Source organism: Pezoporus flaviventris, unplaced genomic scaffold, assembly GCF_033815535.1.
Source record: "Pezoporus flaviventris isolate CSIRO_AGI_PZ_B2104156 unplaced genomic scaffold, CSIRO_AGI_Pfla_v1 ptg000013l, whole genome shotgun sequence".
NCBI lineage: Eukaryota > Metazoa > Chordata > Aves > Psittaciformes > Psittacidae > Pezoporus > Pezoporus flaviventris.
Window position 1 is genome coordinate 1,546,223 of NW_026892561.1, and position 24,023 is coordinate 1,570,245.

The 24,023-nt window shown below is 46.4% G+C and overlaps 1 protein-coding gene across 1 annotated transcript in view; it reads left to right on the forward strand.

Moving 5' to 3' along the window:
* PLPP3 (phospholipid phosphatase 3) overlaps window positions 1–24,023 on the forward strand; it is a 44,091-nt gene that overhangs the window by 15,754 nt on the left and 4,314 nt on the right. The window contains exons 2-5 of the mRNA XM_061451161.1: window positions 9,048–9,205; window positions 14,266–14,549; window positions 15,306–15,363; window positions 23,053–23,229. Of these exons, the coding sequence (XP_061307145.1) occupies window positions 9,048–9,205; window positions 14,266–14,549; window positions 15,306–15,363; window positions 23,053–23,229 (677 nt within the window). The remainder of the gene's footprint in view (window positions 1–9,047; window positions 9,206–14,265; window positions 14,550–15,305; window positions 15,364–23,052; window positions 23,230–24,023) is intronic.

A 24,023-nucleotide genomic window follows, 5' to 3' on the forward strand; every position in this document is an offset into this window, starting at 1 on the left:
GACATGCCCAATGTGGCTGGCCCTTGTGCCAGTAGTGGCCCTGTGCTTGCAGAAGAGGGTGGTGATATTTTAGATGATGCTATGACACTGCTGCATCAGCTGGACTTGCAGAATATGAAGTTTCTTAAAGGGGCTAAAAGCATCCTGGAGTCTGAAATGGTGTGCAGCATGGAACCATGCTGTCCTCAAAAACCACAGGTTCAGACTTAAACATAGGAAGCTTAGGGAGAAACTCTTTACTGTGAGAGTGATGGGACACTGGCACAGGTTGTCCAAAGAACTTGTGGCTGCCCCATCCATGGCAATGTTCAAGGCCAGGTTGGACAGGGTTTGGAGCAACCCGCTCTAATGGAAGGTGTCCCTGCCTGTGGGCAGGGGGTTTGGAACTGGGTGATCTTAAGGAGGGAGAAAAGAGATAATATTACATCTTTTTAACCCGTCAGTGAATAGGCAAAGCCTATTCCCTTAAGCTCTGCTTTAGGAAGTACTGAGATCAAACTCCCATCGCTTGCAGGCCCTTTGGATCATTTCCACCTCTGCACACATTTTTTTTGCCTTTCAGCACTGTGTACGATGCATTATATCCTGGAAACTCTACCAAATCTCGACTACCGAGGGGGAAAAGTTTCATTTCCAGTTAATCAAGGGAGTTGTGTAATACCATTTTCTCCTGGGGAACTTCCAGAAAAAAGAAAGGAGAAGAGGGAGGGGGGAAGAAAAGGGGGGTATTATATAAAGCAAGTATATTAAGAGGATATAAATTATGAATTAAAAGTGATTAGTGAACTTTTAAGGAAGAGGTCAGAAGTGCCTTTTGGACTACAAACTTTTTAAGCTTCCAGTGCTTGTATTCGGTTACAGAGTTATAACCCAGCCGTATTTGTGCAGGTGGCTGCTGCTTCAAATCTGAAGAAGGATTTTGCATTTACAATAGGTACATTGACAGAACTGGGTCAGAAAGCTACTCACGGCAGCCTTTAGTGCTGCAGACATGGGCTCTGCCGCCTCCTGCCCAGGGGCAGTTGCACCCCAAAACGTGCTTAATTACAGCTGCAGTGCCTGGCTGGGATGCTCTGGGAAGGGGGAGAGGAAGCTTGGGAAGTTCAGCAGCTGTATGTTTCTGAAGAGGCCTGATGTTGGCCAGGTTAACTGGCTTTAGTTTTGCTCCAAAAGCTTTGCACCTTGATTGATTTAACAATAATCAAGGTAATTCTGTCGACCGTATCAGGTTGGCTGCAGGTCTATGTATTTCCAGTCGTTCTTCTTAGGGTCTGGTGTGGCTGTGCAAAGAGAAGGAGCCAGGGTTTATACGTGGTGGTGTTCAGGGGCAGCAAGCCAAGATATGGAATCTCTTCCTGATATGTTATATATTAAAGCAATATCTATGGCCCATGGAACTTTCCTTTCGAATAGAAGTTGATGGAGTGGAGCAGAGTTGTTATAAGGGCGAATTATCAGGGTTCACACAACTAGTGTATGCCAGTGGGATGATGTGGATGAAGAGGAGCAACAACTCTGCTCACCCTTACATCAGTTTGGAAGGAAGCTCCTAGATTTCTCCCAAGGAGACAGGGTATCGTGCCCCTTTCCCACAGCATGAGTGTTCCTGGGGCTGGGCAGTGGTCCGAGCCCTTCCTCGAAGGCAGAGCTTGAGGAGTTGTGGTGAAGCAGGGCTTATTCCAAACCCTGCTGACCGGCAGTTTAATCCGTGTCCGCTCTATTTGTAATTGGAAACATAATAGTTGCCACAGTTTGTTTTTTCACACGATCTGTTTGCCTTCAGTATTGCAGAGTTCACAGGAACATTTTCAATCTTGTTTTCCCCCTCTTCCCTTTATTCGAGCTGGATCATTCTAGGTCAGACTTTTTGTATCTATGAGACCTTCCAAAGCACTTGGATGTATAGAGGTGTCTCAGAAGATGTGTAGAGGTGCCTCGTAAGATGCTGACACTTTGGGTTTTCACAGTGTGCTGCACTTTATTCCTCGGTGTAGACAATGTGAAATGATGGCTGTGTTTCCATTGTGTTGGCTCTGGATTGCTGGTGATAATGTCTTTTATGTTCACCCTCTCCAAGTTCTGCTGGTCAGCCAGTCTGGCTTAAATCTGCCTTACCCCACAAAGGCAGAATTTCATGTGCATCTAGGTATTGTGGCTTGGATAAGACCTTTTGTTCTTATTAATGCACTTTTTAGGTGTTAAAGGTATATGTGCACTTTAATATAAAGCTCTTTTAATACATCTACTCATGCCAAGCTCCCAGGAGGAACAACTTAACCAACTTCTTAGCATTCCCTTCTCCTCTTTCTTCCTTTTTAGGTGGTGTTTACCTCTGCAAATAGGTAAGAGATACTCTCTAAAAGCAGTATTTTACCCATCAAAACCAATGGCAACACTTCTGTTCATCTGGAGCTCTTGGAGCGTGGAGCTGGCACATTGCGCTCCAGCACACGAGGAAGCGTTTCTGCTGAGGTTTTGAATGCAGAGGAGTTTTCAGTACGTGAGAATAATTTGACATTTGGTTTCAAGTATCTGTGACCAAGAGCCTTTCTATAATGATATTCCCCCAGGATGGTTGGGTCAATAAGGAATGCTTTAGGTTGCACAGGGCTGTATTTACTGCAAAGGATGGGTATGCCACTGGATGATGGGTTTGGGCAGCAGATACCTGTCATTCCTGCCATCATTGTTGGTTCCTTTTAGAGGCACCTCTCAAATACCTCTTCAGCTTGGGGTCATCAGTGTTATAGTGTTATGTATATAGAAAATGAATATTCTTGGCTTTCTTCTTGTTTGCTATTGTGCTAGCATTTTGCTCAGCGTTCCTGAATAACCAGTTCTTAGTAAAAAATAAACCCTCCAAAAGAAAATACCATCCAGGTCAAAATGAACCTGGAGCCCACTAGCAGCTGGTGGGCCTAAAAGTGGTGAGGTTTATGTTGATTTTGCTAAGATTAGGCTAAAATGAAACTCCTAATCAAGTGAACCAAAATACCACATTCGTGAGGGTAAGGAGACCAGAGACAGAATGAGATGCATAGGTTAGTGTGGGTTACATGGGAGAACCTACAGCAAGTAGAAAATGAGCTGTGTCTTAAGGTTTTTTTGTGGAAATCAACCCATTGTGTTCTAGGGCTTTTCCAAACAGGTCAAAACAGAGAAATGCACTATATGCCAATCCTTGTTTGTGGGTTCTTCAGTAGTTTAAAGCAGGTACCTGTTCTGCAGTAAAGTCTGGGGTTTGTTTGTGTGTTTGGAGAATCTTCTATCCTCATGGGTCTTGTGTAGCTGAGACTAGTGGAACTGTAATAGAGTTGAATGGGAATCTGTTTTGCAAACAGAGATATTGGATGTGTTTCCAAAATACAGGCAGATGCACAGAGCAGTCTTCTGGACTGCTGGAACCAAGGTGAAGAACAATTAAGATTATGAAGGTAATAAAATAAGAGCTGATGGTACTCTGTATTTCTGATGTTAGCCTAGCTGTCCCCTGTGAATGCATAGGCTTCAAGTATCCAGATTCAGTGAAAAACACTGGGAAGGAGGCACATAGCTGATGCTTTCAAGACCTTTAAGAATCCCAACAGAGTGGCCCAATCCAGGCTGCAGTGGGATCCTTCTTTTGGCTGCCACTGGGCTGTGGGTCAGGCCTGTTGAGATTATTTTTTGGTTGACCAAACTCCTTCAGCCACCGATTTTGTTGATGTTAGTGCAGGATCAGGCCTTGTGATTTGGCCTTATATGATGGAAATGGGGATATACTTCTATTCTTTGTGCTGTTCAATTATATCTGTGTGTGTGTATATACATATATATATATATATATGTATATATATATATATATGTGTGTGTGTAATGTCAACTGGCATTGAGAGCTGTTCACTTCCAGGGCTGATCTGCAGTGCTGTAATTCTTCTCTATAATATGGGGAAGCCAACTTCTAAAGCCCTAATAAAAGCCTCCCATAGGCTAATCTAGCTTTTATGCATTTTAAAATATGTACAAATAGTGATTGGAGGTAGATGATCTTAAGGTGCTTTCCAACCCAAACCATTCTATGATTCTGTGATTGTAAATTGAGTTAGGTTTATATGTACCTAAGATCAGCCACTAAGGATTTCAAATAGAAAACCCATCTCTTGGAGGTACCCAAATATTTACAAAGCGTGTCTTGAATGAGGAATTAGATCCCCAGCTCAGCCCTGCCATATCATTTAATGATCTTTTTCGCTTATGAAGCTGGATATCTAATCTACTGAAACCTTAAAAACACACCTAAGGGCCTGGACACCAGCAGCCAAACACATTACAGAGTGCTTGTGAGAAATTACCATGGCTTGGTTGAGATAGCCAGCAACATCCTGCTGACCTGCAGGGCTGAAAGAAGAAAGATTTAGTGGGGAGGTAAAAAAACAACCCCAACCTCCATCAAAACTAAACATAGAAAAAAGAGAAGGAAAAGCCCCTAATGGTGTTTAATTCAGTGCAAAGGTGAAGGTTGGGCTGGGAAGATGAGATGCATGGGTGGGTCACTACAGAAATGCCTCTTCCCCTCCTGCTCCCTCGGCTTTTCTGATGGGTGGCCAACGAAAGCTTACCCCGTCTTCATTTTCCTTCCCCCCCCCCCCCCCATTAAATCTGCACAAGCATTAACTTTTCAAAGAGTGAGATTCAAAGTGCTGTACCCAGCACAGGGCCCTTTTTTCTTCTGCCTTTGATTTTATGCACGTTTCAAGCTGGTCAGAGAGTACGCAGGGGTTTTGCAAGGCTTTTTGTTTAGGTTTGGTGGTGGGGTTTTGGCTTTCATGCTGCCAGCCTTCCCAGGATTATTGCCTATTAATTGCCCCTTAATAAAGGTGCTGACCAAAGAAAGGAATATTTTTAAATTGGTGCTAGATTTCCAAATTTGATTGGCTTTATTAAATGGAAAGGCAAATGAATTTAAACCCTGCACTGAAATAACTTAATGTAGGACACCAGCAGTTAGAGGTCACCAAGTCACTTGGACTTCCTCCCAACAAAAGCAACATCATTTTTCAATGTCCAGCCCCATGGCATCCTGTGGTGCTTCACACAATTCTTTAGTGTCCACACCTGCTCTGCGCTGCTCGGAGCAAGGCTGAGCCCATTTGGATGGGGCAGGATCAGTCCCCAAGAGATTTCTATTATGTTCATGGTTTGGAGCCCTGTTTGATCTCCTACAGCATAGTTAGATAAAAGCATGTGGTTGGGATTTCCTTGTTCTGCTGTTAAAGCAAAGAAAAACAGCCCTTTATATAAGGACAAAAACCTTTCCTTCATCTTGTGAAGGATGTTACGATTTGGAAGGTAATCTCAGCTCCTATTGCCTTTTTTGCATTGGAATGAGCAAATCCCTTTGTTGTTCCGTGCCTTTGTTTCCTCTGTCTGTGGGATGGGGGATAACTACTTCTCTGGTTGCACAGTCTTATATGGATGCGCTGGCATTGCCTCCATGCCTTAGGGTATGGTCCACAGGCTGCTGTGGAATTTCTCAGCATGGAGATAGCAGTATTAAGAAGGATGTGAGGCCCTTCTACAGTGTTACTAGAGATTTTTGCAATAGGTCTGTACACGTAGGTGAACCATAGCCATAGAGGGAACAGCCAGATAGGACCATTTTTGGGGAAGAGCAACCATCCCCAAAACCATTGTAATTTTTTGTCTACTGTGCATGTTACTTCAATGCAAGTCAGCTTTTGTTACTGTTTACTGAAATGTACCTCCTGTATTCTTAGTAGTTTTCTACTGTGGGTAGGGATGGGAAATGGTAGAGGTTGAAAACTCAGCATCTTTTTGGGGTCCAGCTGTAGAATTTGTAGATACAAATTACTGCAGAATACATAATCTGAATTTCCTATTAAAACACCGAATCAGAGAGTCAGACCTGGGGCAGAAGAGGTGGTGAGGTTTAGTGTGAGGTGTCCCTGCCCATGGCAGGGGGATTGGAACTGGATGATCTTAAGGTCCTTTCCAACCCGAACCGTTCTGTGATTCTATGATCTTTGTGGTATGCTGCTTGTCTTCCACTTCCAAGGGTGTGTGGGCTGTAGCCCCACTTCTGGAGAGCTTCGCCTCTGGCACCTCTCCTAGTGTGAATAATGTCTCTGTGGTGTTTCGCTGAGGGATCCTAAAGGCATCTCTCTCCACATTTAATCTTCTGTCTTCTTCCAGACTTCCCTCTGTAGTGTTTTTCTGCAAAACTCATTCTCTGGCTGCCTTTTGGCACCACTACAGACTGGAACCCCCTCGCCAACAAAAATGTGGGTGGTGACCAAGAAAGAGACTTAGACAACCCATCCTCCAGGAAATATCCTTGTGGAAGAAGAGCCATCTTAAGCACAATTTACTGTGGGCTGGGGTCTTTTCTTCCTTGGGTAATTCTGGCTGAACTAGCAGCCTCTCGCCCAGCCCTTGAAATCACAAAGGTGTCTTATGTCTTCAGAGTAATACCCGTTCAGTTATGGAGAGTATGTTTGTGTTTCTCATGTTTTTTAAAGAAAAAGGGGGGGGGGGGGGGAAGGGAATCTGAGGTTACTGTTTTACTGGAAAAACATCAAGACTTGATTGGCAATATCCCACTGAACCACAAGTTTGTAGGAGAGAAAACAAAACCCACTGGATTTCTCTAAACTATGCCTATGTGTGCTTTAAGAAATTGTGTACCATATAGGTCAGTTATGCTCTTATTATAGCTGTGGCAAGTGTACATATAATTGCAACGTGGAAGTACTACCCCATGCTGGTCAATGAATGAAGGGAAAACAAATCTTTATTATTCCTGGGTTCACATAATGTATAGGAACACTATTGTCTTTTTTTTTTTTCTTTCCTTTAAGCCAGTTTTAGCTTTCAGATGTATTTTATTGTCTGTGGGAACATGTGTTTTACAGACCTGTCATGTGAAAGCTATTAACAGGAGGAACTGGAGAAATAACAATAAGCCACGTAACCGTGGCATGTCTACTCCCCGAGTTCAACCGCTGCTTCAAGTGCATGTGAAATTGGATCACGTTGAGTGACTTTAGCTCTTCTCCTGCAATTTTTCATTGGGAAACCCAAGGATTTTTTAAGTGGCCTATTAATAATGAATTGCTGGCATCAGAGGCACTTTCTGGGGCCAAGCTGGCTGGGCATCAAAACGGTTAAATAGTGGAATGAAGATCAACTGGATTCACACAAGATGTCCAATCTTTATTTACCAAATCTGAGCTGGGCAGGCGGTTCTGAAACCTTTCCTTGCTGGTTCACACATGTGGTGGAAACCATCCCGCCTTGCCAAGCACCGCAGGGCCCAGCACTTGCAATGAACCCATTGCCAGGGGTTTTAGAGAGGATCTGAAAGGGGTCCTGAGCGGTGGCCCTGGCTGCTTTTGCGTACCTGGGAGGCTTCGGGTCTGCGTGTGGTTGTTCCTGCTAACAGATGAGGTAGACTTTCCCTTTTAAGACCAAGAAAACCCCTGAATAATCCTGGATTAGGCAAACCTATTAACATATAGGAAAAGGAGCCAAAATGGATTGCACAAAGTGAAATACAGAAGGTGGTTCACCTGGAGATGGGGAACATTGTTTTGATGACACTTTTTAACAACCTGGATGGTACCCTCACTGATGACATCTAGCAGACCATGATCACTACAAACGTACTGGGGACAAGCTTAGGTTAAACCCAACAGCATTTCATTTTTAACTTACTTTTTATTAGTTTTAGAAGGGAAAATCCCTCTGATGTCCTAGACTTCTGGGCTGTGTAAACAAGCCCACAGATACTTCAGCAAGTTAGTGGTCGACAAATATTCCCTACTGCTTTCTGTAGGATCTGGGCGTGAGACCTGTTGTCTTGGCCCAAGGAGGAGCTCGAACCACTATGCCTTTGTTTTCCCCTTACCTGGGTTTCGCTCTGCAAGTGGGAGGAGGGTTTCCTGTGCCTTGTGGTTTGTGATTTACTCTCAATGTGGGTTTCGAAGAATCTGGGGCTTGTTTTGGTGAGGATATGCTGCTCCCCTTAGTGATGGGCTTAATAGCACAGAGGGATGGGGAAACTGAGGCAAAGGAAAGGAGGGTGCCTGGCCCAAGGTATCATCATGGCACTAAAATACCCCAGGGCTCTCCTAAGTTTAAGGTAAAACTGTATTTCTCTAAGAAGCTCAGAAGAATACAGACATACAGCAGTTTTGCGGTGTCCCCTCCATACTGTGTGTCCTAACCTATCACACCATGTTTTGGGGTAGATCTGCTCCAGGCCTGGTGCAAAGGTCCAGCTGAGCTGGGCAGATGCAGGTCTCCTGCACAGAGGGTTCACAAACGGTTTAAGATCAGTTTTTATGTGGTTTTAATATGATTGAAGGTGAACACGCTTTGGTGGGAGTTCAGCATCTGTGCTGGATGGATTGATTGGGTGTGTGCTCAGCTTCTCCTTCCATGGATGGGTCAAGGGTGGGTGTCCCACAGGTGCTCAAAGCATGTAGTCTTGTGGCATTAGTAGGTACAAGCACGCACATACCCTGTAAATACAGAGAGGAGGAAGCCAAGGAAGGCTTCAAAGGCATAAATGTAATGGGATGGAGTGTAGCTGGGCTGACCAGGTAGGGGAAGCTGTGCTGATACTTGATCTTCCAGGGTTTGTTTGCACAGCTCTGGGGCTGCCCCGCCATGGGGCGCTCAGCAGAGCATCAGGCCCTCCCCAGAGAAAAGTGCCAGATTCATTTTCATGGCTTTTTGCAGAGGGATTCCTTTAGGGGTCCATTCCTGTAAGTTAATATTTGCAATGCACAAGGCTTAACTGAAACCAGGCAGTGCAGACATCTGATAACCCTAACAGAGGAGATGCTTTTTCCCCGCAAGAGCAACTTGGAAAAACAAATCCCAATGCTATGCTCTTTGGAAAGATAACAGTATGGAAGGAAAACCATCAGCAACAGTGCTGCGTGGCTTGCAAGGGGTTTTCTAGTTGGGTCCTTTTTTTGGCAAGCTGCTTGTGTTTGGCTCTATTGCTGATGAGTTTTGTTGTTGTCTCGCCTTCTTTCTAGCTGGGTTGCCCTTCCTCATCATTGAAACAAGCACAATCCAGCCCTACCAGCGGGGCTTCTACTGCGATGACGACAGCATCAGGTACCCGCTGAAGTCGATGGAGACTATCAATGATGCAGTGCTGTGTGCCGCGGGCATCCTCATCGCCATCCTTGCTGTAAGTACCACTTCTGAACCCTCCTCTCCTATCCCTTGAGCATCTCTGATGGCTTTTGTCGCCTCTTTAGCCAATGGCACCATTGGCATGGGGTTTAACACAGTTTTGCTGGTGTGTCCGCACTGTCTACCAAGGTACACATCTCTGCGATTGCTTGGCTTCTGTGTAAGAGCAGAGCAATAAACAGTTGCAAATGAGAGCTTGTAATAAGAGGAATGAGATTATTCTTGAAGCCTATAAACAGGCCCAAAGCTGTTTGGGCAAGTCTGTGAGCTTTTTCACCCTCCAGTAAGAGTTCAGAGTAGAAACAAAAAGACTCGAGTGTCAGTAAGGACTTGGCATGGTTTGTCCCTATTCAAATAACTCCTGGTATTTGCCTATTTTATAAGGTTAAAAAAAAAAGGATACATCTTTTCAGCTAACTGGTGCCTGGAAAAGTTTCACAGCTTAGTATTAGATTTTTAAGAGGTTGTGTATTACAACCATTTTAAAAAGACAATTAAAACCTTCCAAGGGGAGCATATTCCCACACTTCTCGCTATAAAAAGTAGTTAATGCACCACCTTCCTAATGCCTCCTCATTTCTCTTCTCTGCCAGCTTTCCTAGAGCTGTGCTAGGAAACAATTGCACGGTGAGAGCTTTATATGTCAGCCAAAAATTCAGCCCATGGAGCTGAGCCTCCCTGTGCCAACTTGTATCTGGTGCTGGGGCAGAAGGCAAGAGCTGTCTCTTGGTTGTTAGCTAAATGCTTGCAGCTGAAGATGAAATTCCCCTATGAAAAGTACCTACATTTTGCTTCTCACCTGGTGTCAGCACCGCTAAGGTGCTTTCCCAGGGATGTTGCCTTCCTCTTGGTTATTCTGATGGGAGGGGTGAAGATGGGAGAGCTCAGGAGCCCTTGTTCCCCTCCTAGCCATCATCCTTCCCTGCAGGAGCAATGTCACAGGCCAATAGGTGTTCTTAGCATGGCATGGTGCCTGCTTTGGTAATACCTCATCCTCAGCCTTGCTGCTTCATGCTGTGAATATCTCCATCATTTCCTGATCTCTCCATCGTTTCCTGATCACATATACTCACTTAGCAAAGTAGGTCCTCAAACCTGCCTTGTTCCTATGCTTTCTCCTTCCTCAAAACAAGCCCAAAAGGTGGCAGACCCCCAATTCCATAAACACAGCAGAATTTTCCCCTGCAGGTGAATTACCCCCGAGTGTGGAAAAGCCATAAAAACAAAATGAAAAAGCCTCTCATTTTCACATTACTGCCTGAGCTATCTGCACGCCGGCTCCATGCCGAGTGTGCTTCTGATCAGTAATGAGGCAGTGGCAAATACAGGAGTTGGAACAGAAACTGGAAACATAATCAGCTGCCTATGTGATCCATCAACTTTCTACCATGAAATAGCAGGTCAATTAAAAGAGAAAGAAAATCCCCAAAGAATTAGATGTTTCTGCCCTGGTTTCACTGTGCCCACAACAAATGTAACTTAATAAGGTAAATTCAAGAGCTGGGCCATTTGCTGTTGAGTGATACAAATGGCTAACGAGGAATTGAAGCAACAGATTTCTTTGCTATGGCAGCGTGCATGGAAAATTCAAGTCAGCCTGACATCTTTTTTCAGATGTAACCCAGATACCAGCATTACTGTAGCATAATAGGAATTCCTTCCAAATCCACAAGGCACTGACTCCGCTCCTTTCGCTCGCAACGTTTGCTTTCGGAAGGCAGGACTGTGGTTGTGAGGACTTCCAGGGAGCTGGCGTTTCGGATGGCGCAGCCAGTATTTCACGCCCTTGCTTTACGTGGCGTCATGGGTAGTCTAGCCCGGGGTAAAAGGTCTAGGTCATGTTTTAAATGGCTTGAGGACACCCAGAGTGCTCGTTAAGTAAACGGCAGAGGCAAAGACCTTTGCTTCAATCAGGATGTGAGAGGGTATGCGTTTGGTTTTAATACCTGTATATTTACTGGCTTCAGGCAAGTTTCCATGCAGATGACCCTGGAGAGGCTCTTGCCCCTTGGCTGTGCGCTCTTGCATCTCTCCTGACTGCTCTTCTTTGCTGGAAGATGGTTAATTTGATCAGCACAGGAGCATGTTGATGATCCCTGTGATGACTGGGGGAAGGTGATACTTTCCTCTTCCTGAACCTCGTATGGGTAGCACTGCTCTAGGCCCTGTGTCCCCACACCTGATAGACTTTGGAAGCCTATGGCAAACACCTAAGAAAACTCATTTCCTGCATAATCTGAGTTACAAAGGCAGATTATCTGGTTGCTTTACAGTTGAAGGTGGTACGCTTCAATGTGGTTAGACACAGAGAACGTGACACCAGAGACATAAGTGATGAGAAAAGCTCTAAAAGTAATTACAGGTTAATTGGATTGCTGGTGATACCTTATAATAATGATAAAATGGGCATGACAACCAAAAGTCTGCCAAAGGCCTTCACAGAGAGAAAAGGTTGATATTGGCTTCTTCTTAAGTGTGACAGTGCCCCAGGAGCTGTGCCCATCACGTAGGTATGGCATATATCCCATACGGATGGCTGGGCAGCAGTGCAAGGCAGAAGAAGAGCTTAATATCCGTAAGACCTGTTTTCTTTTTGGGATGTCTGTTCAGCTCATGCACATCTGTACTGCATTAGTTATTCACTGTCTTGCTTTATCTGGGACAGCCCTGCCAAAAACACAAGTTTACCCAATTTTTTAGCTTCTCATTAAGGTTGAGCCATGGCTTTAACTGAGCGGGGAGGGTTCATGGCTGCCCAGCAGCATGTTAGCAAGGGAATGAAGTCTCCAGTTTACAATCTGCTACATGTGTGCAATTACCCAGACCACCAACGGTGAGAGAAAAATATTAATCCCCAGACTTTTGTTGGTCCCTGTTTAAAATGGGCACATGCCTGGCCCAAGCCAAGAGCCTTGGGTTTTACTTGGACCTGTTTGTGAGTTTGGAGTAACAGCACATCTGCTACTATTGGGTGTCATCCTTAATTCTTCTCATCTTCCCTCTACAAAAGCCATGAGTTTTGAGGCTTGTAGCTTCCCTTCTTGTGAATTTAGACTCTTGAGAGGCTGCAGGCAGTGGCTGTGTCCTTGTGCAGGAACCTCCATGTCCATCCAAGGATAATCTCCCTCTGCAGTTCTCATGACTGTAGATTTCTGGCTGCCAGCTTGTGCTGGAAAGTGGTCCAAGATGAAGGGAAACAATGGTCTTTGGAGTCTCTGAGGTTTGTTCAGCCTGGAGAAGGGAGCAGGGAGACCTTAGAGAGGCTTTCAGTACCTAAATTGCCCAACAAGCTGGAGAAGAAATTTTCACAAGGGCATGTAGTGACAGGACAAGGGGGAATGGCTTTAACCTGAATGAAGGTAGATTTAGATTAGATATAAGGAAGAAATTCTTTAGTGCAAGAGTAGTGAGACAATAGAATGGGTTGCCCAGAGAAACTGTGGATGTCCCTGGCAGTGTTCAAGGCCAGGCTAGACAGGGCTTGGAGCAACCTGCTCTAGTGGAAGGTGTCCCTGCTCATGGTAGGGGCTTGGAACGGGATGAGCTTTAAGGTCTCTTCTGCCCCAAACCATTCTATGATTAAAATGACACCGGAGCTGGTTCACTGCAGCTCCCCACGCAGTTCTTGTTCACCACTAGATTTCTAGGACTAAATGACGTAAAGAGCAGTGACATGTAAACACCAAATGATGGTGCAGCCACCCAAAATATGGTGGCAGAAAGCTGTAGCTTGGCCTTTATTTTCTTGTTATTATAGTTGTATCTCTCTTTGATAAAGCCTGCTTAGCTGTGATTTCAGCTGCCTTAGGTCAACCTTTGTTTTTTCAAGCCAGGGTACGAGTTAAGTTCAAACAATGATACAGCTTCATCTCCTCTTAGTCTAATTGCTATACATTTTCCAGTTTATTACTTTCCAAAGGTTGTGCCAAGCTTTTAAAATAGGTAGGCAGGGGAGCCTTGTCTCCTGCATGCCTCTGGCAGGCTGCCACGCCAGGAGGAATATTGCTGGCTGCTCCAGAAAGGGATTAACATGAAGGCATTTTTCCTGACAGTTAATTTTACATATCATAGCCCTCGTGACTAGAGAGGGGCGGGGGCAAGGGGTGGCTGAAAAATAAGAGGGGGGGGAAAAAACCCTTCAATTTATTACTCGGGTATAAAAACATTTAAAGTAATGAATAAAATCCTAAAGCTGTAAATCTGGAGCTCAAAACTTAGGTGTGTAACGTGACGGAGAACAATTTAAGCCTTTGCCTCTTTGGGAGAGGTGAGACATTTGGACTTCATTTCACAGCCCGATTTTCATTAACCTGCCTTTTCAGAGTTGGAATTATGAGCAGCCAGGTCCTCTGCTCCCTGACAGTGATTTATGATGATATTGTCAAACCCCAGCACCCCTGACCCAAGAAAAATGTAATTTGCTGCCCTGCAATGGCAAGAATGCCTAGAAATAGCTGGCGTTTACAGAGGTTTGAGCAGCTTGAGTTAGGTCTGGTGATGGTAAATTTTGGGCCAGAATCTGCAAAGTTTGGGGCTTTCTGAGTCTTACCCTGTTCTGTTTGTGGTTTTCAGAGAGGAAGATAAGGAGATTGTTCGTTTGTTTTCCTCTACAGTCAGTTTGATAAGAGGGTAGTGATCTGGCCTCTCCTTCCCTAACACACACTGATTCTTTATCTGGTTTACATTGAATTATTACTTTTTCCATTAGGCTGGTATAGATCTGGATACTGTTTCACTTCTGTAAAGATATGCCAACATGCTAAATGAAAATCTAGCTTTTTTTCTTTCTTTTTTATTGAATTTTTCAATATTTCAATAATTCAATAATTATAGTGCTCTAAGTGTTGTTTATTGAGCTTTTCAATAAACAACACTTAGAGCACTATAATGCTGGAAGTGGAACATAAGGAGGATGAAGAGATGCTGGTCTCTCTCCTTCCTCACTATAGAAGCAGATTCCTGGTTCAAGATGCTAGCCTTGCATTCGCCACCCATCACTAGTTTTGCCCAGCGTTTTTCCTGCTCTCTAACCTCTCTGTTGCATTTCTCCCACAGATTATAACGGGGGAGCTCTACCGCATCCACTACCTGAAGGAGAAGTCAAGGTCCTTCATCCAGAACCCCTACGTGGCAGCACTCTACAAGCAGGTGGGATGCTTCGTTTTCGGCTGTGCCATCAGCCAGTCCTTCACAGACATTGCCAAAGTGTCCGTGGGGCGCTTGCGGCCGCATTTCCTGGAGGTTTGCGATTTGGATTTCTCCACCATCAACTGTGCTAAGGGAGTTTACATCCAGAACTACACCTGCAGGGGAAACGACAGCAAGGTCCAGGAAGCCAGGTGAGAGCCCACCGCATCAAAGAGATGGGTTGCTGCTACCAAAACGGTGTCTGATGTTTAGTATCTCAGGGGGGTTTCTCTGCCAGCACTAGATGATTCAAATGCTGCTTTCTGTGAAGGCTGTAACTTACCAGCGGCAGGCGCTTTCCCTTGGGAATTGTGGGACTCAGCCGAACAATATTTCTTTCCCTTTCTCTTTACTCCTACGCTATTGTTTCCCTGAGCAGTTGCTCAATGTGGGAATGCACCATCAGAGCTGAGCTCATGGTGGGCAGCTCAAGCTGTCCCATGCGGTGGAGCAGAGGGCTTCTCTTCCACTGAGGCTCCACAGAGGCAGGGATGCCAGGACGTCCCCTTTGAGCTCTCTATCAAATCCATGCGATGCTCGGTTTTGACATTTCCAGGCCCACACTTTGCACGCTACAATTAAGCAACAGCAGAAGTTGCTCACTTCTTATTTCTTTACGGTTTCCTGGTTATTTGAGGCGACGATGAGTTAGCGGGTTATCCTGGAAATAACTACTGTCCCACGAGTAGACCAGGAAGGGACGAACAATGCGAGCATCCTGTCCATCCGTTCCCTTTCTGCCTCACAAGCGAGCAGGGCGGATAACGGAGGTTTTATAACCTGAAAGGCTGGGGGTCGTTCTGCTTTGGCACCCTCTTGGTAGCAGCAGATAAGTCACTATATTACTTATCAAATTCTCATAGTGAAGATTATAGTGGCTGGTTCTTAGCACCTGCTTTGTTTTGCAGGAAATCCTTCTTCTCCGGGCACGCGTCCTTCTCCCTCTACACCATGCTGTATTTGGTGGTAAGTAACCTCAGCCTTGCTTGAGGTTGAGATTTATCCCTGTCCCCCTTTCCCAAGGCACTCACCTGCATTTCATAGCAATAACAGCACGATGAGCATCAGAGATAAAGGGTTGGTGGAAAAAAAGAGCCTGAACAAGCCAGTAGTGGAAAGATCCGCTCTCAGCCCCTGTGGTGTGATTTGGGCTGAAGACTCCTGTGGTGTGTAGCTTTGGGATGTAGCCGAGGCTGCAATTAAATCCGAATCCTATTAAATCTGTGCACGACCTGTGCAATTTTGCTCACCCCATGTCGTGGTTTCCACTGGGGAAGGTGTTGGGTGAGCCAGCATGTTGCAATGATGGGGGGGAAAGATGTGCCACTGGGGAGCGAAGGCTGGTTCCCAAATGTGCCAGCGGAGCAGGTGGAGCAGCCTCTGCCTGCCTGGATCCGGACCTGAGGGCTGGGACTTGTTTTTCTTTGTCAGTGAGAAATGGCTCTACCCTTCCTGTGCCGGGGCTGGGGTGGCTGCCAAGGTGTTTCCTGCCGGGGCTGCAGGAGGCAAACTGCAAGGGGCTGGACCCACACACGGCGTTTGGGAGGGTCTGGAGAGTGATCTCTGCTTATATGTGTATGCATATGGTCATATATATGGGGTCATATTATATGGTCATATATATATATGAATTATTTAGTGTTTTGTTTTTTTTTTAAATGGGGAAAAAGGCTTGGATTCCATTCAAGATTTGTGCCCCATCCCATCTCCTGTAAGCTCAGATCAGAAAGCAAAGAAACAGCATGGCACTGATAAAAACATTAAACATAAGCTTTTTATCTCTGAGCAGCGCTTCCGCCCCATCCCTTTACCCTCTGAAAAGATAAGTGACCACTACTCCCTCCTGCCTTTTCAGCCCTGGATCCCCCCTCGCTGTGGCAGTTTAATGACTAAGCTCCCCAGGCTGCTGGGGATGGTGTGTTCTTTCCTTGTTTTCCTTCTTATTTTATATAATTCTTGGAAAGCGTCTGGATTTTCCAGTAAACATTCTGGCTGTTTCCTCCCAGCCATTAGGATGCAGAGCCACCCTGGTGGCTCTTTGCAGGAGGCTCAGCCCTCTGCTGCTACCATTGCAAAACTTTCCAAGCTGAGTATGGAAAACCATCCCTCATGCTGGTATTTATTCATTTCTGAGGAGATCGGATTCAGATAAGTCAGCCCGGAGATGCTTTCAGTCTTGGCATCCGGAAACAGTGAGCACTGCCAGTCCGTAAGTCAGTGGTGGTTTCCCTCCATTCAGCAAGATTTAGGTTGTCCTTCCAGGGTGGTTTCTTTTAGTAGGCACTGCTCCCAGGCCTTTTAGGAAGCTAAGCTTAATGCTTTACCTTTTGCACATGGCATGATCTGCAGCATCCATCAGGTTAGAGGATAAACCCGGGGTGCTGTGCCCAGCTAGGCAAGCATTCACCCCCTCCCTGCATTTCCACCTTCATGGCTCATTTTCCAGCACTGCTTTGCACCATTGCCTACTGCCTGATTTTGTTCATAACTTTGCAGCTGAAGTGGCATTTAGGTCCTGCGTAACACTTTGGAGCAGAAAACTGCCCCGATCTCTCTTGGCTGCCCTTCCCTGTCCCCATATGGGAGCACTGTCAGTGCTCAGCAGCCTCTGCCCCTGTCCCTCTCGACCTGGTACAACAGGCCACTTCACTTATCCTTCACCATGGAGGGATTTTGACACCCAGTCCCTTAAGAATAGTTTGATTTCTTTCCTTGTCCCTAAACAGGGGTAAGTCTGGTACCAGGCTCTGTCTGCTGTTAGACCAGCCGTTCTGTTGCCTTGTGCCTTAAAAAATCAGGGGAAAAATTATACCAAATTACACCACAAATTGAAGGTGGAAAAAGGCAACTTGAGACAAAGCGGAATGATGTGGTGTGTAACAGGGCAAGGAAATAACGATCTTGAGAGCTTTTTCCAACCTAACTGGTTCTATGCTTCTCAGTTGTCTAGCAGCACCCTGCTCTCCATCACTTCAGCTCCATGGCCACTGCCAGAGCCTGAACAAAGTAATCTCATGGAAGAAGGGAGGCAGAAAATCTGTCATGTTGGACAGGACTATAATATCCAAAAATAATGTGAAAAATAGAGGTGGTTATGATAACCTGAAAGGATTTATGCAGAATAAACCCTGCTGTCTCGCTCAGCTCAAAGAACCAGCGGGCTTTGGAAAGCCTGATAAGAAGTGTGGCATCCACAATGCCAGCACCTGCAGGAGATGGATTTAGTCAGTCTTTGCAGAATTGGGGGTATCTGTGGGGCTGAGCATGTGCTGCAGAGACTGAGCTGATCAGCCATGTCCTGAGTGCATTCCCTATTGAACAATACTTCATATTTCAAGGATAAGTCACTTCCCGTCTTTCCTGGCGCTCCCTGGCTTCATTCTTGGAGCCCATTCTGAATTATAATGTTTTCAAGTTTGCCTCACCTGATGGAGGCGGGTGCCAGAAAGCTGAGGTTGATCTATTAAAAGATAGCTGATTCCCACACATCCCATGGGGCTTCACCTGCACCATGGGGCTGGATTTGCCTAGGGATTTAGTGGCCAGTGAATGGGTGACCATGACTTCCCTGTTGCCTGGCACAGCAGCAGTGCCTTGCAGTATCCATCAAGGAGAAAGCAGTTTGGCTTTTCCCAGTAGGAAAAGGTGGCTAAAGGCCAAGCCCCAGAGGGCTCTGGGGGAAAAGTCCTGGGGAAAGGCATTTGCAACACAGTAAAATCCCTTGGGATTTAGTTCTAAATGCTGAGACTTCATGGCTAAGTTTCTCGCAGCCTTCTTGTCACCAAGAATACTCAGTTAACATCAGGCCTTTGTATAAAACATTTAAAAGGGGAAATTACAGTTGGGTAATCCTCTTTGTCTTAATTTTCCTTGCTTTGTTACTCCTTGGCTGAGCGAGCCCATAATACGTATTTATAGCAGGCTGAGGAAAGAGGTGGTATGTAGCAGCTTATTTCATGCAGCCCTCTGGACCTGACTTGCACCTCTCAGTCGAGTTTTAATGGATGTTGGGAGTCTTTGTAGAGAGCAATGGATGCTTTCTGCTGCCCTCGAGCATGTGAGACCATAATGCTGATTTTTCTTGCAGCATGAAATCCCAGCCAACCACAGAGAGGATGCAGGAAAGCTAAATTAATATCAGAAAAGCTAAATATTCCTCAGCAATGTTGGCCGATTCTGGACAAAATGAGAGTAAAACAGGGATGTTTGTGTATTTAATGTGTGTTGGTGGGTGAGACTGAAGACTTCAGAATAGGTTTAAGTGCGCTCTACTAATTTAGATGTAGAATTATCCTTCCATCTCTAATTTTACATACACAAACACGGTTTATATGTATTTATATCAGGGTGTGAGGCTTCTTGCTAAAGGGTGATGGTCCCAGCTCTCTGGTGCTGCTGAGCAATGACGTGTCCATGAGAAGGAAACTCCATGGTGGTTGTGGACTTGGAGTCAAGTTTAGTGGTGACCTAAGTAAACGAATAAACTGGAATTGCATCAGAGGCCAGGGTCGAGGTGTGAACTGCGTTGCTGAGCTGATGGGGATGCTCCCAGTGAGGTTAGAGGATCAGCAAGGGCGAGGAAGAGGCAACCAGCATGTGCCTTCAGTGCTGGGAGGTCTTTGCCCTTTCCCTGTCCTTGACTTCTAGCCAGCTTGGTGCTGAAAGCTGGATTCTTCTGTTCCCCTTCCTCCAGCTGGCTCTGCCCAGCCAGGGCCCTGTGTTGCATCAGGGTGAGTTTGGATCTGGGAGGCTTTGGCTCCGTACCACTCTGGGTACCTCTTTGTTTGCAGATGGGGCTGGAGATGGAGGTAACACCAGGTCAGACAGTCAGAAACAAGATCAGCCCTTTCCCAGAAGGTGTGACTAAGGGACGTGGTTGGGGAGAGCGTGAAGAGGATGGGATTTCTGGGTGGTAGAAAGCCCCGGGAGGCTGGAGGTGATGCTTTTAGCCCATGTCCCCTGCCAGCTCCTACTCAAAGGGTTTACTCAGGGGTTGCGTGCGGTCACGGGCTGTCCCCACCACCACTGTGGAAGTCCCCTGGCAGAAGAAGAGCAATGTGACGTCCCTCAAGCCATCTGCTCTGTGGTAACTCGGCCTCTGCCAGGAGACTGTGGATGGCAGCTCCATATAACTGCTGCTCTGTGTGATCCCATTTTGTTTCATCCACCCTTGCTCTTGTTGATGCTCCTCCTGAGTTTTGCTGCCCTGTGATGGTTTGTGGTGGAAAGAACCCTGGTTGTGGTCTTGCTTCCCCATCCCTTCCCAGGAAGGACTCCATCCAGCCCCACATTCCCAACCAAATCTGGCAGTCCTTAGCAGGCAGCAATTCACATCTGCTCCCAGGTTTCAGAAAAACCAAAAGCAGGTTTTTTTTTGGATAAATTACCAGGAACTTCCCATTTTTTCTTAAGAGCACTAATTCCTGTTTTAGGGAAATTCTGATCTTTTTAGCCCATGAGCTCCTCTTTTACTTTCTGATCTTCTCTTATTAACTAGGTTTCTCTGCCCTCAGTATGAAAGAGGCAAAGTTCAGAGCACCTCAAGGCTTGCCTCTAAAGTACTTATGGCACAGCACCCTGGTGTTTAGAATATGAAAATTGCTGTTATCCTCTTTTCCCTATGAATGGGGAACTAAACAGCAATTTTCCCAAGACTTTGATTGGAGCAATGAAAGGAGCTCAGCCGAGATCCTTAAGCTGACAGTGTGGTGTCTGAGGTGCATCTATTCTGGTTTGTTTTGCTCCTCCAGGATATACAAGTGTGGGTGTGAATTAGGTGCTGGGCACTTGGGTGTTCCCCAGCACAGCCCATATGGTGCCACGCTGCCTTTGCACTCGTTTCCCAGGGCTAAAGTGTGTACATTAGGCACACTTTGGTGCTGTGCTTTGGAAGGAATGGGTCAGTATATGCAAACAGGGCTGGTTTTCAATCACTTCAGCTCCAGCAGTGTCTGCTTTACTGTGTGTTCAAAGTTGGTGTTTGCTTTTTATTGCTAGTTTTTAATTGGTACTATCACATCCCCACCTGCAGAGGAACTGTTTAGGCCAAGCTTGTGGGATGGAATGATTGGAGAGGATGTCAAGGCTATGCAAAAGGAATAAATGTCACATTATCCAGCATCAAGTTTCTTTCTTAAGGAGGTTGATGTGACAGAGCCTCAAGACTTCCATTAGGAAAAAAGCCTTCACTGAAAGGGTGCTCAGGCATTGGAACAGGCTGCTTAGGGCAGTGGTGGAATCACCATCCCTGGAAGTGTTCACAAACAGTGTAGATGAGGCCCTTAGTGCCACGTGGTGGACTTTGCAGTGCTGGGGTAATGGCTGGACTCTGTTATCTTAAAGGTCTTTTCCAGCCAAGTTGATTCTGTGGTTCAGCTTGGTTGGAAAATGTCTAATCCTGATGTCTTTAGTCACAATATGACATTAGGGTTTAAGTCTTTGTGGTAGAACTGAGCGTAATAGTCTATAAGCTCTAATACTTGGAGATAATTTTGCTCTGCAGCAACATACTGGAACCTGAGTTTTGCACTGTCATCTGGGCTGGGCTGGGCTGAGACTCTTGAACAAGAAAATAGTCCTTAATCTAAGCCATGGCAATAGAAGCTTATATTTCTGTCTTTTGTGTGCTTGAAAAATGCTCTTCACAAATAGTTTTTTCAAGGTACATTGTCTCTAGACTGAGAAATTGTATTTAAAGACATGGGAGCTCCCAGCACCCTCTATCACCACCTTCCCTGAATACTTCCCACGAGTATCCTTCCCTGCAGTTTAATCTCAGTGGCAGATCACTGGGTGCACAATGGCAGTGAAAATTCAGGCAGTATAAGCATTGCAAACTGAAAATACAGCTCCTTGCTAATGAACCACAGAGATATTTGCTTGCAGGGTGAAGTATCTGCTGTTAAATCACTGCGAGTGCCTATGCAGGATGCGGTTGTGCTATTTGACAGCTCTAGCTTTCCAGTTCAGTGATGGCAGCATTTTACCTGGAGGGAAAGCACCTCCTCATTGCTGGCGGGGTTTTATCACAAACTAGACAACCAGACCAGTGGTCCATTCCCTGGGCTGCATCAGCATGGGTTTGCTGTGGGACCTAGACAGCTGTAACTCATCCCATAGCATCGTGTACACAAGTTTGCATGGTGTGGGGTGTGCACCGTGGTGACGTGGCTCAGTTCCCAGACTCTGGCTGGTTTGCAGATATATTTTCCAGAATCATAATGTGCATTAGCCAGCACTGAGCTGTTTTGGTACTGTTCTCTTCCATGTTAATTGGCTAACAATTTGGATAATTTGGAGCATCTGCTCTATTGAAATGACATGATGTTCCATTTCCTCTTGAGAGCCCAGCCTGCTTTCCAAAGAGGGGTAAATATGATATTTATGCAACAGCCAAACATACTAAATTGGCCAAAATGATGCTTCCCCCTTATCAGTTTTCCAATTAATTCTGCTTTTATAGGTAAATGGAGTCGTTAAGTTATTTGTGGGAACCCAACAAGAGCTTCATTCCCTTTTATATCAACGCAGTGTAAACTGCTCTGGGTGTGTAAAAGGGATCGTAAATGGGTATTAAACCCCTTTCCAGCCCTCTGATGTTGCAGAGTCCCATAAAGCATACTGGGTCTGACTTCCAGTGCTTCATTTAGGATCAGGCAGAACACGCATGCTGCGGATGAGCCCACAGGCAGTAGGTCTGAGCTGCAGGAGCCTAGCAGTGTTTTCCAGGCACTTTTACACTCCTGGAGCCATTGAATGCCTCTCTGCTTTGCAAGCATGAAGGCTGATGCAGCGTCCCCTCCCTTCCCACAGCCTTCCTCCCTGCTCATCTGTGGGCAGTGGGTTGCCGTTTTCCTGTCCTCGCTTCCCGGTTCCCACAGGAACCGGCCGTGCCCACTGGTTGAAACGGAAGCGGGCCTGAGACAGTCACGGCAAAGGGACAATGTCCAACTGAGGTCACGTCAGCTTCGTCTTTTTGGGTCGAGCCAGGAACTCGCTTTTCCCTCTCTGGATAGGAATGACTTCCCATGCCATGCGATGCAGCGGCTGCCTCCTACATCCACGCAAACCCCAGGGCTCAGGCTGGGATACATGACAGCAATGTTAGAGGATTGTATTTTGCATGTTGACACAGGTTGTGGCTGCATCTGAGGATCCTTGGGGCTAGCTCTGGAGGTGTGGCTTGCTGCACCGATTCCTGGTTTTCACCTGAGAGATGCTGTGGGTTCTGCTTGTCTCAGATTTGGGACCTTGCTTCTGTCACACACTTAATAGTCATAGGGAGGAATTCCCTTATTTGGCCCGATGGGATGTCTTGTGGAGGCTGAAGCGGGGCTGTGGTGTGAGCTGGAATGCAGGGGATCCCTTAACCTGGGTTCGCCAAAGATGGGGTGTACCCATCTGCCTCTGCCTGCATCCCCTCCATGGGTTACAACCCCTCCAGCTCCACTTCTCTCTGCATGTTGGGGGCCACACATTTGCAAAGAGCATCCTCCTTCTTTGGTAACTCCTTCCTCCTTTGAGCCACAGGGGTGCAGGTGCCCCATGACCAGCCCCACAGAGTGCTTGCTGCCATGTGTGCACATTTAGGGCAAGACTTCTCCTTTGCTGCCCTCAAATCAACCCAACCTTTCTGTTTCCCTCTCTTCTCCACAGTTTTATCTGCAGGCCAGATTCACGTGGAAGGGAGCCCGCCTGCTCCGTCCCCTCCTCCAGTTCACCCTCATCATGATGGCGTTTTACACCGGCCTGTCCCGTGTGTCAGACCACAAGCATCACCCCACTGACGTGCTGGCAGGCTTTGCACAGGGAGCCCTGGTGGCTTACTGCGTGGTGAGTATGGCCAACCCTGCAAGGAACAGCAGTGGGGGTGCTGGTGGGGGTCCCAGGGGAATAGCAGGCATCTCCCCTACCCAACAGCTCTTGGAAACCCCTGCTACAGCCAGGATGTGGCAGGAGGCAGTGTACTCCAGGAGCTTGATCTGGTGTTATCCTCATGTGGCAGTGTGTGTAAGCCTCATCTGCAGTTGGAACATGGCTCAAGAGCAGAGCATCCTACCAGCACAATGGTGGGTGTTCCAATGGGGACCTAGCAGAGGAGGGTGCACCCACCAGCGCTTCCCATCTGCATGAGCAAACACCACTGTTGTACTGGAAGGGTGAAGCAGCTTCTCTTCTCCCTCCCCAAGCAAACTGCATAGTTAGCAAAAAATACCACATTTAGGGTTTTTCCCCATCAGCCTTGAGCTCCTGAGCAAAAGCCCCTTGACCCAGACAGCTCAGGGTGATAAAAAGACATTCAGACAAGGCAGGGTATTTCCCTTTCATCCAGCAGCATTGGCTCCTCCAGCTGCTCTTGGTAATGAGCACTGGCTCATTTGCAAGGCTTTCCACCAGGACCCAAGCGGGAAGTCTGGGGTGGTTGGGATTATGGCTCTTCCCTGCACCATTTAGCCGAAAGCCATCCCCTGGGGGTGGGAGCTGGTGTCTGCCCAGTGAGGGGAGGCAGGCTGCCTCTTTTGGTGGTGGGTTTTTAACATGGCAAAAGGACTCGTGAGAACACGGTGAACAAAAGCCATGCCCGCGTGTCTTCCGCTGCCAGGCTTGTTCTCATGCAATTTGCTTTC